This window comes from Mauremys mutica, chromosome 3 (assembly GCF_020497125.1).
Source record: "Mauremys mutica isolate MM-2020 ecotype Southern chromosome 3, ASM2049712v1, whole genome shotgun sequence".
Classification (NCBI taxonomy): Eukaryota; Metazoa; Chordata; order Testudines; family Geoemydidae; genus Mauremys; species Mauremys mutica.
The window spans coordinates 145,394,080-145,411,885 of record NC_059074.1 but is presented as its reverse complement, the minus strand read 5'-3'; the positions used below and the strand labels follow the sequence as shown (position 1 = coordinate 145,411,885).

Sequence of the window (17,806 nt, the reverse complement as noted above, 5' to 3'; positions counted from 1 at the left end):
AGTCTTGTACAGCCCGGACTTCGACAAGCCGTTTATCCTACAGACAGACGCGTCTGAGACCGGCGTAGGGGCGGTCCTGTCGCAAGAAGCGGAGGGGGGGCGGGGGACCATCCAGTAATATACCTCAGCCGGAAACTATTCCCCCGCGAGCGAAACTATTCCGTGATCGAGAAAGAAGCCCTAGCGGTGAAGTGGGCCTGTGATGCCCTCCGATTCTTCCTCCTAGGTGCCCCTTCACCCTCGTCACGGACCATGCAGCCCTCCAATGGTTAATGAGGATGAAGGATAACAACCCCCGGATCATGCGGTGGTACCTAGCCCTACAGCCCTATGCCTTTAACATCCGGCATCGGGCGGGCAAGGACCACGCAAATGCCGACTTCCTGTCCCGCCTTGGGGAGATGGAAGAACCTGGCCCCAAGGTATGGGGGCCAGGCTTGAGGGGGGGGGGAATGTAGCGGGCCGGTGTGGCTCCCCTCCTCCCCGGAGAGGGTTGAGCCCCGGACACAGGAAGGAGCGGGGCTACAGCGTGGTGAGCCCGGCCCTCAGAGGGTCAGACGGCGACCCGGAAGGATAAAAGCCGGGCCTTCCAGCCCAGTCAGTGCCCAGCCACCGGGGAGAGCAGACCTGTCTGAGGGAGCTCCTGACGGAGGAACCGCTGGAGCCCCGGGCAGCGACCTGGACTGGCCGGAGAGCACCCTACCCCGCTACTGGGAAGACCTGCCGGAGCTTCCCCGCACCACCTATGACGAGGAGCCAGTAGGAGCTTCCCCGCTACCGTGCTGTTACCCCGAGGAACCCCCGGAGCAGGATTGGCCGGACTTCCCCGAGGAACTACCTGATCTACCCCCCAGCCTGGGTTGTGAGGAACCCATGCAGTGGGATTTCCCGGGACCAGACGCCGTGGACCAGGTAGGACAAGAGGGGGATATTGGAAGTGGCCCGGGGGCAGCCGACCTCAGTCCGGCTGCTGACCAGACCGAGCCCATGTCAGTGTGTTGCGGTCAGGATCCCCACTGACCGTCAGCGGTGACGACCGCTGTCTAGGGCCCCGGGCCGGGACACAGTGGAGTGGGTGGGCCTGTGTCCCCCCTGCCACCCCACTCACGGGTGGCAGTTATCCCCCTCACCTTACTGCTCAGCCTGCTGCAAGAGGCCTGAGCTCCTGTACTGTTCCCTGCTCAGCCTGCTGCAAGAGGCCTGAGCTCTCCTTGTACTGCTTGCGGCCCAGCCCCTGCACCAGAGGACCTGGGCCTTACCGAGCCTATTTGCAGCCCAGCCCCTGCACCAGAGGGCCTGGGCCTTTTCTAAACTGTTTGCAGCCCAGCCCCTGCACCAGAGGGCCTGGGCCTTTCCTAGACTATTGGTACTGTTTGCAGCTCAGCCTTGCAGAAAAGGCCTGAGCCCCAACTGACTCTGTCTTTGTCACCTAGCCTTAAAGGGACAGGACAGAACCCCCGTGTGACCAGCGGGCCGGTGTGGCTCCCCTCCTCCCCTCAGAGGGTTGAGCCCCGGACCCGCCTGTTACAATACTGTTTCTAGAAAATTATTTGTATGTTTTGGTTGTTCTGAGCAAATTTGACTGAATTATTTATTGCATAGGGTGTGCAATAAATATTAAAAATATGCAATTTGTATTTTATTCTGGTCATGGTAACTTTGAGCACTCTGTGCTTGGTAGCAAATAATTTCCAAAGATTACTGAAAAGAGATTGTTCCATAAGAACATTATTTTCAAAAAATAGATGCCAACAGTTATTCATTTTTTATTTTTATTTTTTTGGGGTATGTGTACCTAAATAGATGGCCAGAATTTCAAATGTCTTTGAAGTCAATGGAAATTGTTGGGTGGTCAGCTCTTTGGAAAATATGGCTACTTATTTATCTCTGTGTGGCAATTTTATAATATATGATTTTTTCCTTAGTTGTATTTTCCCATAACTCAATCTGTGAAGTTAGTGAACTACTTTAGTTTTTCCAGTGTGGGATATTAATCTTCTGAATGTACAAACTATATTGATGTAATTGATAATGCTTAGCATGTAAATAGCATTTGACATCATTAAAGCATTTTGCAAAAATCTATTACACAGCATTTGTAACATTCTTGTGTTGTTAGTATTTACACCTACATTTCACAGACGGGGAAAACGAGTCACAGAATTCAAGTGAGTTTTTCCAAGGCTACTGTAATGGCATGCTAAACTATATTATACTGTTCAGGCTTTAGATGTCTCTGTGCATAAAACCATATTTAAGCTAACCTCAGCCATACCTGGCAGTGCCTTTAAGGATCTTATGATGAACACATCTGATAGGTATCTTGCTCAGAAGCAAGCTCCGTAGCCAGTCCGTATCTGGTAACAGAACCATGACAGCTACAGAGACAGTGTCAAAAACAGAATAAGAACTCTCAGTATTCCTGTGCTCTAACCACTAGGCAATGTCTCTGACAATCATGTTTTGCAGACTTAATCTTGATGCATTCTGCCTAACTATTTGCCTAATATGCTAATTATAATGAATCTATTCTCCAGTTCAGAATAGGGATACTGTAAAATGAATGTGAAACTATCAGGAACTGACCCAACTTCTTTAAAATTGGGGAACTGGCACAAATTGTTCTTGAATGTTTTGTCAATATTTTCAGAATATATAATTGTTTCTATAATTTTAGCTATATTACAGCTCACACTGATACTGAAGGAGAATCTGAAGAAGAAAGGGGATGGATTAGTTTACCTGCAGCATCTGCAAGAACAGAAAAGGAAACAGAATTATTTAATCTTCTGCAGCAGGTGGACAGTTTGCATTGTGGTTCAGATGATGATAAAAAGGAGAGCTTCAGACTGTTACTTGAGAAAGAGGAAAAGGTACTAAGGGATAAATGTACAATTATTTTCATAGTCCTGGCTCTAGGTTCACTACTGTATATGTCATCCTTTCTAACTCTGAAATATTAGAACTAAAGTACAGAAGACTAGAAGGTTTTGTACAACAATTTACATTAAAAACCAAAAATTCTTTCAAAATATCACCACATCAGTATTTTTATTAGGGTAGCTGTAAAGGTTTAATTGTTTTGAACTAAATTTAAACTATATCAAGTTGCAGTTTGTTACAGCTTCTTAAGGAACAGACATGTCATGGACTTTTTTTAGGCAGTAGGAGTAGTTTTTCCAGCTCTTAAATTTGTCTATATGGCAATGTCCTATGGAATTAAATAGGGAAGAAGCCAACTGGGGGCTAAAGAAATTTAGGGAGTGTTTATAGAAATGACACTAAAAAACAATAGGGAAAAATCCACTGAAGTCAATGGAGCTATGACAGTTTACATCACCTGTGGATCTGCCCCATAAAATTGAATAGAGTGATCATTAGTGTGTAGTTTTTTAAAGTGTCCTATAGAATTCTATAGGATGGCATCATGGCACACTCACCTCTTGAGTGCCTTCTAGTGGCTGTGTGTAGTAATGCAGGCCTTTCTTGCACCTAGCTGTAGGTTGTCAGCCTCACTTGGTGGGTCTTCAGTGGCTCAGCTCTCTAGCCAAGTCTTCCAATCCATATGAATGAATGAACCCCTTCTGGGTTAACAAGGTTCCAACAGGGACTACCAGTGTGTCCTTATTAGTGTCATCACCAATGTCTCTGGGCCCTTTGAGTCTAGCCTCTTTATCGGGCTTTTAGTAAAGAACCCCACCAGGACTGTTGGTCTACCCTCGCCAGGGCCCTGTTTCTTGGCCCTTTAAATCTAGTCCCTTTTCTTGGGCTTTTAAACTAGCTGCATCCCTTTCCAGGGCTTAGGCCACTCCAGCACTTGCCGGTGGGGGACCCGGGTCCCTCTACTACTCCAAGTCCCAACACACAGCAGCCACTTACTGCTCCCTCCAGTTTGCTGCTGCTATTCCTTGGGCCTTTTCCCATGCAGCTCCCTTCTCTTTGCCCATACCTCAGAGCTGAAGTTCTCAGAGCCTCTTCCTCCTCGCTGAATGCAAATACCAACAGAACCCTTCTGCTTCCCTGGAGCTTCTGTGACCAGAGAGTAGCACCCTTCCCTGCTCCTCTGGTCACAGCCAGCAACTGACCTGCTCAGGCCTTGCAGCTCCTTTTATCTGAGTCTGTTGGGCTCTGATTGGCTCCTTCCAAGTAGCCTGGCTAAGCAGGGCTATAGGACCCACCTTTGCTGCTCTTTTCCTAGGGAGGGTGTAGTAGGACTGCAGGGCCTCCAGCAGGGGGCCACAAAGGCCTAGTAGACCCTGTTACAGAGGGGTATAATTCTCTATTAAACTCTAAAGGATGATTTGAAAAACCCATAGAAAGTTAAAATTTTCTGGTAAATTCTCTAGGACAGGGATAGTAAATTATTGTTTGCCAAAGTCCAAATATCTTGGTCAAGGTATAGTCAAGGTCCAGACTCCAGAGAAAACAATAATAATAAAAAACCCCAATAATGATGATAAGTAAAAAGAATTTGGGATCCATTCAAAAATGTCTAGCAATCCAAATTTGGCCTGCGGTCTGCCTATTTACTATCCCTGCTCCAGGACTTTTCCTTTAAGATGAGCTTGACCTTTCAGCACTTGTGCTCCCATTGAAATCACTGGGAGTTTTAGGTGCAGTAATTAGTACAGTATCACTCTTCATACATTTCTTCTGTTTAGACAGATATTTGTGCTTTTGGTAGTGTTCCTCATTTAAGTAAGTGTAGAAAATAGCAGTCAGACTGGTAGATATGATACTGTCAGTGGATGATGAGATTTTTATTTCATGCACAAAGAAAACATCCTAATTGGTTTCTGCATGATATTTTTATAATGGATTACCTTTTTATTTGTAATGAACAGTTATAGAAAGTCCTTTTGTAAAGAAAACAAAGAAAAAAACCTGAATAAACCTAATACATGTGTTCCAGCTAAGTGTCCTGATATTTACCTTTTCTTCCTAGAGGAAAAATTCATCTATCTTGTTCTCCAAACATAATAAACATAGTGTGGCAGGAATAAATATAGCCAAAGATTCACCATCTTTCAATGAGGGGAATGAGGGGAGAGAATAAATATGCTGTTAAATTATTTTAACTTTTGTTCAAGGAAACTATATAAAATGACATTTACATTTTAGTCAATGTAATGGTCTAATATAGCTGCTTTTTCCTTCTCCTTTCAGTATGGAAACCATCAGGGGTTTCTTTGGAGACTTGCACGAGCTTATGGAGATATGTTTGAGATGACTACAGATGTTGAAGAAAAGAAGAAATATGTTGCTGATGGTAGGGGGGCAAAAAACTGGCTAGATAAAAATGACACCTGATTACTGTAGAAAGGCTCATACTGTGAACTTTTAGTGGCACTTTTCCCTGAAATGTCATAGTCCAAGCAGTTTGTAATCTGGTTTTATAAGGATAGCATTTAGACCGCGATGAAAATGTTTTGCATGATAAAACTGCCACGTGTTTTGGCATCAAGCACTTAGTTTCGCTCTACTCAGAAGAGGTCCAGGACTGGATTAGAAGGGTTTTTGCCAGTCAGGATTGGCTCCAGTCAGTGCTTTTAATTCTTAAATGTGAGCCAGATTGACACAGAACTAAAATAAAAAAAATCTTCAGCCTGATGACATCTAAATAAATGCCAAGGCAAAGGTGGGGGTCCAGGGTTTCCTTCCCCCCCTCTGAGGCCCCACAGTTTAGTAACCCCGTCTCAGGTGAGGAGGGCTGAATATGACTCTTTTGGGAACCTGGGAATACTGAGGACTAGAAGCAGTACTAAAGAGTGAAAAGCAGAATATGCTGCATCCACTGCACCTAGCCTGTGTATCCAACATCTCCTCCTGGATGTCCTGTTGTTAGCTTAATCTCAAACTGGACAAACCTGAATTCCTGATTTTTCCCTCTCACTACCTCCTTTTTTCCTCTGCAACTTTCCAAAGCACCACCATCTTGGCCATTACTCAGGTTCATAACTTGGAGGTCATCATTTGCTTTCTCTCTCTGGTCCTGCACATTTAAGCTGAATCTAAATCTTGCTACCTCTTCCTCTTCAGTATCTCTAGCATCTTCCTTTCTCAATGAGAAACTCTCACCCAGGCCGTCTTGATCTTGACTACTGCAAAATTCTTCTCTCTTGCCTCTCTGACATCCCCATTGCCCCCTCCCTGTCCGTACAACACACTGCCACTAAAATAATCCTCTTTGCCCATCTCTTTGATTACATCACTCCATCTGTACCTCATCCATTGGCTCCCCCTCCTCTACTGCATCAAATTTAACTTGTCCTTACTGCCTTCAGAGCCCTACATAGTCCTGCCTCTCCTTACTTATCTCTTTGTCTTGTTCTGAGTTTTCATTAACCCACTCTGTTCCTCCAGGGATGCCAGCCTGGACCACTCATTTGACAGCTTCTCTCACACACACCTCTCCGTGCCTTCTTTCATGCTACCCTTACACATGCTGTGTCCTTCCTGAGCTGCTCTGCAGGGTACCTACTCTGTCTGCCATCACATCTCTTGTGAAGACTCATCTCTGTCTTGATTCCTATAAGAAACTTGCTAACTGACATTGTCTTGCTTCACAACTAACTTGGATATAATTTATATGCACGGTATGTGTTTAATATTAACACAAGTATATCTTTGTTACTCCCTTCCCCTTACTCACTGTCCATTTGTTTACATGTCTGTCTGTACAGTGAGCTCCTTCGGGCAGGGATGTTCCCTTCTTTGTTTGGAAAGTGCCCAGCACACTAGAGCTACCAAAATAAATAATAAAATAATAATAAAACTAGACTTTGAGCTCATATAATTTGCTGCTGCTTGTGATTAATTTTAGCACTTGTTGATGGGAGATAATGATAGGGCAGAGAGAGATGAGAAGCAATGGTGGTATGTGAAGTGGGTCAGAGGTATTCGTGTGATCAGCGGTGTTGTGTCACAGCCTGTTCAGATATTTATCCTGCAATGGCTGGGTGTTCTGAGTTCTGAAGTCTCTTGCAGCATTTTTTTTTTAATTTTTAGTTTGGGAAGAGACTCAGAGAGAACTGTTTCTAAAGTGGACTTGGCACAGTAACTTATTTTTAATTCCAGCTGGACAGAGGATTGTTTGCTTTACCTCTTGTTTTTATAGTTATTTTTAATAATAATAAAAAGTGTGACTTAATTGGTTACAGCTAAGGCTTTAGAAACAGCAATCTCATCATCTGGACTCCTACTCAAAATGTGAATTTGGCCAAGTCGCTTAATTTCTTCATTCCTGAGTCAAAAGCAGAACCATCACTGAAAACCAGTTGGTTGCATCTGAATTGAACTATCCTAAGTAAACAAAAGTATAAAAAATACATTTTTGTATGTATTGTGAATCCATAATGTTACAATATCCCTCTCAGTGTTTAAATGGAAAATCAGATTGGTTTCTTTTATATCTAAAGTATATTATCTCACAATGTAGTTCCTGGCCTAATCTAAGATGGAGAGATGCTTTAGTATAACTTTTTCTTTTACAGGAAAAATTGTAGCTGAAAAAGCTATTCAGGTGGATACCATGTGCGCTGATAGCCACCAATGGTAAGTTTGAATAATGGAGAAATATTGTTTGTATTGTGGTTTTCTGCAAAGTCAGAAAGATGAAATTGTCTATAAACAATGTCCACAACAAGTCCTATAAGAGTTACAGGCTTCATATTTTATCATTGCAGATTATTGGTTGGATATCAGTTTTGTAAATTAGCTGTTTATAACTTTATATGGTTTTATTTATCCAGCATAATGCAGTTACATCTAATAATTACATTAAAATATTTTGAGAAAAGCTTGCTATGGTACATGAAACCTCAGTTTTTGGTGAAACAAGGCACTAAACAATTTTCCAGAAAGTATGACGAAATGCAGGAATGAGTATTTGATTACACCAGTATTTCATAATGTTCATACAAACTACAATTTTCCATTTTCTTTCTTTTCCTAAACTATTCAAAACAGTTGTTTGACATGATTTTCTTTTTGATGTTATTTCTCTTATCTAATTCAATTTACAATCTGTAGCAATGAAAGTTAAACAAGAAAGGCCACATTCTGATACATACTGAGTAGTATCTTTCGTGCAAGTATTCCCTCTGGAATCCAGAGTGTTAGACAGGTGCATTGTAATAATAAATGAACAATATATTCATAGAAATACTTTAGGAATAGCTAATTATAAAAAAAAGACAAAACAAAAAGTAAACTGTAATGGAACAGAGAGACAAATGGAAAATAATGGCTTATGTGAACATTTGGAGATATGGGTTTATCCGGATACTAATTTCTACATTTTATCATACTGCTTACTGAAATGCTGTTAGTTTGGGACCTCAAGATATTGGCCCAATGTCCATCCAAAATTGAAAATCCTCCCACATCTCTAGAATTAAGACTTTTCCATCACTCTTCCAAAATTAATTCCTCCTCCACACAACAAGAAAGAAACTGGGAGTGTAGTTAATGACTTGCAGCATTAATTGGAGGCCAACAAATTTGGTTCTGGTGGACTGATAGTGAAAGGAAGTTCCAAAATCATGTCTTCAGACCCCTGTTATTTAAACAAGAGAATTATTTGCTGCAGCACTTCAGCTAATCTCCTTATATATTGTGAGGAGTAGGTGATTTATGAGGTATTTAGGCCTTTACTGGTTTACTCCAATAACATAAATTACACCTGGAAATGAGTTGGCGGCCAGTGCAGCAGATCATACAGATCAAATGTGATGTGCTCCCTGTGCGGAACATTACATAGCAAATGGACCACTGCTTTCTACACTAGAACTATTTTTAGTGTCTTACATTTGAAAATTAATATTTTTTTTTCCTGTAGCTTGATGTAAAAATTAGGATCATGAACAAAATGGCACATGAAAAGTTGGTCCTAGAGTTGGGCAAAATTTAGAATTTCTTTTGCATGAGAAATTCCAACATTTCAAAATTGTCCCAAGTTGACATAAAAAGTCAAAATTTCCTGAAAAAATAAGCTTCTAAAAATTTAGTTTTTGTGATATCAAAATGACCTCATTAAAGCACTTTGTTTCAGTAAGGTCAAAGAGCCTTGTGTTGACTTTTATATTCTACAATAATTTTAAAGTAATATAATATAGTTGAAACAAATTGTTTTTACCTTATTAAAATAAAGCGCTTATCAAAGTCTATATGTTCCCATGAAATGTTTCGAGTTTGGCAGGTCAGTATTTCTGACAGAAACATATTCCATCAAAAAAAATTCTGCTAGCTTTAGCTGGTGTTTCCTCAGTGCTGCTATTTTATTTATTAATTGTTTACTTCTTTTCTCCTTCAAGTAAACAATTGCAAATAAACAAGTAAACAAGTAAACAAAAACAAATGAAAGTTTTGTTGCTGTTTCTTTCATTCTAGGGTTAGTTTATTCATTATTTGCTAATTATTGCATCGGTTTAGTCTGTCTGCTGCTCCGCTGAGATCCACACTTTATTGTGTTGTCCCTGCACAGGGATTCCTGAGAGAGTTGCTATGCTTTTAAAATGGTGTATTTCCCCCTTCTTTGATGTTAATCTCACCTCTCCTTGATCCAACTCTGCTTTCTGGCTGTGGGCCATTAAAGAGGTATAGTATGGAAGGAGAGTTTAGTCTGTGCTAGAGGACATTACCCCTTGATGCTTTTAATTTATCCTCTCCTCCTTGCTGACTTTGTCGTAGTTTAGAAGTAAAATACTGTAATGACAGGCTCTGCTAGCAGGGGAAAATAAGTACAAAAGTAAGGAAAGAAAAGGAGTCCCAAAATTAGACTGATCAAAAAAATTGTTCTAGAGGTTGAAGTGTGGAAGGAAATCCCATGTTTCTTAAACTGTGGTGTCTTGTTGCAGAAAAAAATTATATATGTTCTACGGTTTCATCCTTGTATTTCTGTCCTGAGTAAGTTTGGACTTTTCTTTTACTATGCAGCCAGAGGTACGAAGGCTTTCCAAAAGTATAATGGCATTATAGGTTTCATTAGTTTGGAATGATCAAGTGCTCAGCATTGGTGGCAATTTTTAAGGATTAATATGGTATAGACTGTAAAGTCGTTTATAATCCCACTTTGTTTATGAAGAATATTGTAATATTTGATATTCCCCTGATTAGTACTGGATAAGGGTTATCTCTAATTCACTTTGCAAATGTGATATAGATGGGCTGCAATAATATAAGCAATAATATTATAGTATAATTCCTAGCAGGCAGCTAAGTCTACTTATCTGCTTTGATTAAGGCCATGTTTACACTTGCGCTTATGTCGGCAAAGTTTTTGTTGCTCCAGGGTATGAAAAAAACACCCTCCTGAGCGACATAAATTTTGCCATCATAAGCGCTCATGTGCACAGCGCTATGTTGGCGGAAGATGCTCTCCCACTGACATTGCTACCGCTGCTCATTGAGCTGGTTTTATTGTGTTGACCGGAGAGGTCTCTCGTGGCTACACAGGTGCTACTGTAAGTTGAGACGTGGCCTTAGTTTGTACAGTTCTTTCTCGTCCTCTTTCATCCTTAATTACACAGACGCTTGTAATCTAATAATATGGGGAGGGGGAAATGAAATTTAATTAAACAACTCTGAATTGTACATCAAATTGTTATTCCTTTTTGTGGAAGAAAATTTATTTTATAAGTTGGCGCTAATGTTTCCCTGGATTTTATTCTGTTTGTCTATTGGGAACATAAAATATATCTGTCTCAGAGGATTAGGATAATAGGCTTCTTTGAAAGCTTTTCTCAGAAGCTTATCTCTAATAATTAGGAGCTCTAATTAGAACATAAATAAATTTCTATATGTACAAGCCAAGGAAGTTCAGCAACCGTGAAGTATAATTGATTGAGGGAAAATTGCTAATTCTGGCCTTCTTTTCCCACCCATACAGATTTTTTAGATTTATTTGACCTGGTAACCATATTCTATATATTACATGTCAACTTGGTGACTTCATTTAGTCTGTTAGAAAAGTTCTATGATATGAGAACAAGTGATGGGCTTTCTGAGCAAAGACAAATATGCCCTTTAACAGAGAAATACTTTCATGTCTACCTGTCTCTATACTTAAAAGTTTTTTAGCGTAGCATGTTGGTTAGGAGTATGAAAAAAATCACACACTCTCCTACTAACATAGCTGTGCTGGCAAAAGCCCTATTGTATTATATCAATTAAAAAGTCCTATTGCCAGTATATCTTTTTTAGTTTGCGGAACTGGTATAACTTATTTATTTGGGCAGAAGCACTCTTTTGCTGGTATAAGCAATGTCTTCATTAGGAGGGTTTGCTGGTATAGCTAAGGTCGTTTTTTAACTACTTTCCATATCTACCTCCACAAAAATGCCTGGAATAGGGCCAACTGCCTGTCCGTGTTTAGGTGTGTGATTTGTCAGTGCAATAGATAATCTTTTAGGCAAAAGATATCATTACCAGAGCTTTCTGTGTTTTTATCAGCAGCTTGCCAGGTACTCAATATTCGTCTTGAAATTAAATTTATCAGTGGGATAAATATAGAAAGTACTCACCAAAGCATCTTTTATCAATCAGTCAGCCTTGGCAATCAATCTTTTTGCAGCTGCTGCTAAATCTCAAAATTAATAGATGCAGCCAGACTTCAGCTGCTGAGTGTTCATGCTTTATTTTATGGTTCCTGGATAGATCATGAAGCCTTTAGATTGTTTGATTAGAGATATTTTAATCTGTTACTTTCAAGAAAACTGTTGACAATGAAAATCAAAACTGTAATTTTTGTCTGTCTAATCAGTCCAGTCCCCTGTGAAGAGGAATTAGAACTATAGTAAGATTTTAGTAAAAGATGTAAATGTTGACGATGCCTTCATATGCAATGATACCTTGCAGCATTTTAACTTGTGGAACTTGTTGCTTGTTTGTGATTGTTTTATGACTAGGAGCCCTACCAAATTCACTGTTCATTTTGGTCAATTTCATGGCCAGGGGGTATAAAATTAGTCAACTTCACGGTTTCAGATGTTTAGATCTGAAATGTCACTGTGTTGTAACCATGGGGGTCCTGACCCAACAGGCGGCCAGGGTTGGGGGGGATCACAAGGCTATTGTAACAGGGTCATAGGATTGCCACCCTTATTTCTGCCTTGCTGCTGGCCAGGGTGCTGCCTTCAGGGCTGGGCAGCTAGAGAGGAAGTCTGCTGGCCAGACGCACAGCTTTAAAGCCAGCTCCACTGCCAACAGCAGCTCAGAAGTGATGGTCAGAGGTATATGGGGTTGGTTACCATATGGTTTTCCTGGCAGTCTCCCACCCAAGTGGGGGGCTGACAGCTGGAGCAGCAGCATCCGTACGCAGGTGTGTGTGTGTGTGTGTGTGTGACAGCTGGAGCCGCAGCTTCCCTGCAAAGTCTTCTCCACTTTTTCCTCTTTACACTGTTCATAGGCCACTGCTCAATCCACTGTACTCACTTTTTGGATGAGGAAGGTTGGTTACAAGCTCTGCAAAGAGCAGAAAGATTTCGAAATACATTCTCTTTTGACTAACATTTGTTTACACAGAAAGTTTTCTATACTTAACATGGCCGATGTATATGTTAGCCACAAAACTAACTTAATGCCGCAGTTAATTATTTATATTAGTTTATAGGATGTCGCTGATTACAGAAAGTCTGAAAGCACATACACACAATTGGTTCCTGGCCAATGGGGCCTGCGGCAGCCGGCACTTGTGACAGGAGCAGCGGAGCCCCTGCCCTGTCCCTCTTTGGCCTAGGAACTGCAGGAACACTGGAGGTGGGTAGGAAGCCCCTGCCAGCCCTGCCATTCTCCCACCCCCGGGGTCCCAGGCCACCTCCCCCAGCACCTGTGGTGCCCTGGACTGTCTCCCCACCCAGAACACCCACGCCCCCCAGACTAAGTTTTAGTCACGGGGGTATTTCTAGTAGAAGTCATGGACAGGTCATGGGCCCATGAATTTCTGTTTACGGCCCATGACCTGTCCATGACTTCTACTAGAAATACTAAAATGTAGCTTTGATAAACCGTGGTCTCCTTCTTGGTGAAGGGAAATGGTGAATCATGGGAGATAGAGCCCAGCTTATAGAGGAAAATTGGGGTATGAGGCACCTTCTGCAGCAAGGTCCTTTGATTAGTAGCACTCTGGTGGAAATTCTGCAGCAATTCACATAGGTGAATGGGACATAGTTTGGGATTGCGGCATAAACACACCGGTTGGATGTTTCTGCTAAAATGATCAGTAAGGAAATAATGACAGTTAAATTATCATAGTTAGGTTTCAGAGCTAACACTCAGTTGAGATTAACTGAGCTATTCACGCCTCTGAGAACTATTGTTTCACACTGTGCAGATTCATGAAGATATGACTATTGATTTAAGCTCTCTTAATATTGTCAGAGTTATTTCTGCAGCCATACGAGATAAAAACAAATATTTTAAAAATTAAAGTTTAGTTTCTAGGGGACAGTTCTGCTACAAATTCCATGGCCACAGAAATGCAGACAGCCCATAATATTCTGTTAATGTTGTTTTGGGTACAGCAAATTAATCTGCATTGATCACTAGTCTAAAATGATGTGTCTTTGGATTCCTCTTTGTGTGTTGCTGTGTCCTTTACAATGTTGTACTATATGAAAATTCTCCAATTAATTTGCATTCATGTGGGTATTTTTTAAAACTGTTGGGTTTTTTCCAGTGTGTTTGCTTATGTTAGCTGCACATGTGTCTGCTGGACCTGATATTTCCATGGAGCTCAGCTTTGTTACTTTTATGAGATCTTACAAGAACAACTAATGTTCCTGCCAGCCTGGATTAACCAGTGTGTTCTCTCTGCACTTGCATGGGGCCCCTATCTCAGGGGGGCCATCCGATGACCGGGGGTGGGATGGGGGAACCCTGAGCAGCACTGCATTGCAATGCCACTTGCTCAAATTTTGCCTGGCTGCCCCCCATAGATGCAGAACTGGGCAACCAGGACCAGGAGAAGCTGCCCTAGCCCAGGATGGCACTGATGAATGGCCAGCAAGGTTGCGGGTGGGCTATGGGTTTAGTGAAGAGAGCAGTTGGGGATGTTGGTGGTGGCAGGGTTGGAGGCTGGAATAAGGTGCTGAGGGCTGTGTGAACAGCATGTATGTCTGGGCTGCTGGAATGTGTGTGAGGGCTGTCAGGTTAAGAGTGGGCTGGTGGAGGCTTGTTATGTGGAGTAGGAGGGGCACTCGGAGGTCTGTGGGGAGAGTGGGGCATTGGGTAGTATGTGTGTGAAGTGGGGCATGTAGGAGGTTGGGGTGCTTAGCTTTCTATTTTATGAAAGGTTCAGAGCAGACAATTTCCACAGTGCACAAGGCCCCAAAATTCTTTCTTCCAAGCCTGGTTCCTGCCAGGGTCTACAGTGTAGACTCTGTTGCATTCCAAGTAAGGAAAAACCGCAGGACTTCGCTTTGCATCTTGGCATGCTTGCAGATTCCTAACCCGAACACCACACTTTCACCAACATAAGCAAATGAGCATGCCACTGATGCTTTACATGTGCCCTGAGACTAATCAGATGCATTTTTATAACTAAACACTCCATAAATAGTGGCAAGAAAGGCTGTAACTTTAGGCACAAACCCATGATATCTGTAATGTAAAGTAACAGTAATCATAAACAGCACTGTAAATCACAGAGCTGAGAGTAACTCTATAAGGCATTAACATCTCATTCAAAGCCAGACTAGAAAGGAAGCCTAGAAGGTTAGTTGCACTGGCACATAAGCAATCAGTGTGTGTCTGGGGCTGTGAATACTGTGTACATACATACCTACAGCAGAGACGGGAGCGGGGAGAATGCGCTGCTCTTCTGGCTACAGGAAACTCTGCGGACGGAGTTGGAAAATAAGTGTCCACTGGTGGGATGATCATTGTGAGACAGGACCTCTGAGAGAGGAGCAGTGACAGGGAAAGGGGTGGCGTGGGGGTGAATGAATGGGGCTCCCAGGGCCCAGGGGAGAAATCAGGACCAGCATTTATAACTGTGTGAAAATGAACCCTTCTTTTCCTTGGCTTTGCATGTATTTGAACATTACCCTTTAAATAAAAAGTTTCACTAAGAGAGCAAGAGTGTGTGTGTGTGTGATTACAGTACATCTAGCGAACCCAGGCCTATTGAAATGAGAATGTTTGTTTAAAACCTTCCTAGGAGACCTCAAAGCCCTTCCCCTGTGGGGGAAGAGGAGTGGGTTTCCAGTCTAGGGTCCACCTGGGAGGAAAGGGAAGGAGGGCAGGAACTGGGGTGGACTGAGGGAGGTGTGGGTAGGTCAGGAGCAGGTCTACAGGGTTGCGTATCATTTCCCTGCCTCTGGGCTTAAGGAACATATCTGGTAAAAGTAACAGCCTTTGCTGTGGATCTGCCTCCTGGTGGCCCATGCGGGTGACTATGTTGCCAGAGTCCCTGGCTGCTAGCTCATGCCTGCACCCACTCATTTAGAGATGCTAGTACAGTAGGTGAAAGTCATGAATTTAGGAGTGTCTCAATCTGATGCATGTATTACATGTCCTAGCCATGAGGCATTCTTTCAGAATGGACCTTTTAAAGTAGGACGCACTGCAGTATGAACAAGGAGATCACCAGGGGCCAGAGTAATAATGGGATATGAGGCTTCTGTACTATGACTCTTCCTTTCCATCAACCATCAGGGATCATTAGGCAAGCCCCAGCCTCCTCTCTCTCCTCTTTAACTGTTCTGATTTGGATAGCCTCCTAAGTCACTTATTGCTTTGGCAAATATTTTAAACTACATCTTGTTTTATTACTGCAGGAGAATAATTTAGACCCCTAGCATATTTGCTGAGAATTGTGTTTCTTCTGTCAAGATTTAGGGGATAGACTTTGTAGAACAAAGGCTCATTCATCCATAAATTTCCTTGTTTTTAAGACAGATAGAATCCTAGAATCATCTGCATTTTGTCTGTTAACATTTGGGCTGTTTCTGAACATGCAAGGTAAAATGAGCTGAATTAACCTGCTGTACTTCTGACTGTACCAGGTGTGCCCTAATATGTCTTAATTTTGCCTGAATGCCATTAGACCACCTAGAGCACCATCAGGGGAAAGGTTAATTCATTGTATGCTGATCTTCAGGGAGCTCCATGTAGGCAGACCTATCCACCTACATAGAGCGTCATTTACTTCATTTCAACAGGTCTCCATGTGGGCACTGGGGTCTATACAGCCAAAGCTCACTCCAAGATCAGATCCTTGGTGATTCCTGAAAGCTAGCTGATTTTGTGTGTGTGTGTGTGTGCGTTTGTGCAAAAAAAAAAAAAAAGTTAACTGCAGGAGAATAATTCTTGTTTTCAATAAGTTTTTTTTCTTCTAGAAATCTAGACATTTTACTTTCATTTCCATTTTTCTTGGTTTGTCTGTGTTTGTGTTTTTTCAGTGTCTCTTATACAGTGATTGTACTAAAGCATATTTCCAAGTTCATTATTTGATTTAACTTTAACAGAAACAGTGTTTGCTCATACAAAAGTAATTATAACTGTATCTATTGTTTGTTTAATGAGCATGTTTGAATGTGTGGGTATTTGTGATATTAGTTAATTACCAACATTAACTCAGTCGTGGCGTCATTATTCTAGGTCCCTAGTCTTTAAAGATTTCCTCTTTATTTTTCCAGACCTAGGTATTATAAAGTTTTATTCTCTTTATATAGTATTTAAACATTTTTTTTCACAAATTTTATAATACTGTAGTGCAATTACATTGTCATACCAACGATTACTAAATACTCCCCCGTTTAAAGGTATCTGCTGGTTCCTAATTGAACCACTAGATGGGGCAAGTGACTGTGGGGTGGTGTGCTCTTAAGCGAGAAGTTCCCTAGCAGTGTACAACTCTGAACCTTGAACATGCAGATAAATGATGAATTTGGATAAAAGGAGGTTGTTAATATTTCAATATGTGTAGTAAAAGCAATGTTCCAGTTTTATTCCTTTTGCTAGCTTTGCTAATAAATATGCCAGAAGTCCATACAGGGATCTTTATGCACCGAAGACTCTTTCATCTTGCTGTTTATTGTTTAATTCTCCTTGATTTCTTTTATCTAGTGAAACATTTTACCAGGTGTGAAATTATTATTATTTGTCTTAGAAGTAACATCCAAAGTGTTGGGCAGGACAGCGATTGGCACATGTCTTGTTAGTCCCATGCTTTGGTTTAGTGTTTTAAGGTGCTCCTGTAACTAGCCACAGGTGTCCGGATTTGTTAATCCATTTAGTAGATTATCAATTTACAAATAAGGATAAAATTTCACTTTCCCCACCCTCTTTTATTTGCACTCAAACGCATCCAGACCTGGAAATCTGGAAAGTTATGAATTCCGTCTTTAACCAACCACTATCCTCAAATGATTGTCCAATGTGCTTTACACTTTTAACTCTACACAATTAAATAGTTTGTATACACAAATTGCTAGCATTACTGTTTATTCAGATACAAAAGTGCAAAGTAGAACAATGCAGCAAGTATATGAGAGATTTCCTCATTTTTAGAAAAGGGAATGTATTTAAAATTGATATTTTAGCTTGTTTGTTTTTCATTTGGTGTGTATTTTGTTGGGATCTTTTCATATTACAGATAATCGCTCTAAATAAAAGTACTGCTCTGAACTGGTTTAAGCTAAGGCCCTTTTTTCCTTGTCACGCACAGACAGGAAAATACTGCAAGATGCTGGATTAGCTTGCTCGCTTTTCATTGTTTTCTTTTCCAGCAGCAATCCGTTTAGCTATGGTATGCTGAGTTTATCTGATTAGCACCTAATGAGTAAAGGGGGTAGGAGACATGTTG

At 41.4% G+C, this 17,806-nt stretch overlaps 1 protein-coding gene across 2 annotated transcripts in view; it reads left to right on the top strand.

Moving 5' to 3' along the window:
- Positions 1-17,806, top strand: part of RMDN2 (regulator of microtubule dynamics 2) — a 65,338-nt gene that overhangs the window by 13,244 nt on the left and 34,288 nt on the right. For both annotated transcript variants that reach the window (XM_045011603.1, XM_045011601.1), the window contains exons 3-5: positions 2,678-2,873; positions 5,167-5,269; positions 7,494-7,554. In XM_045011603.1, coding sequence (XP_044867538.1) covers positions 2,678-2,873; positions 5,167-5,269; positions 7,494-7,554 — 360 coding nt within the window. The remainder of the gene's footprint in view (positions 1-2,677; positions 2,874-5,166; positions 5,270-7,493; positions 7,555-17,806) is intronic.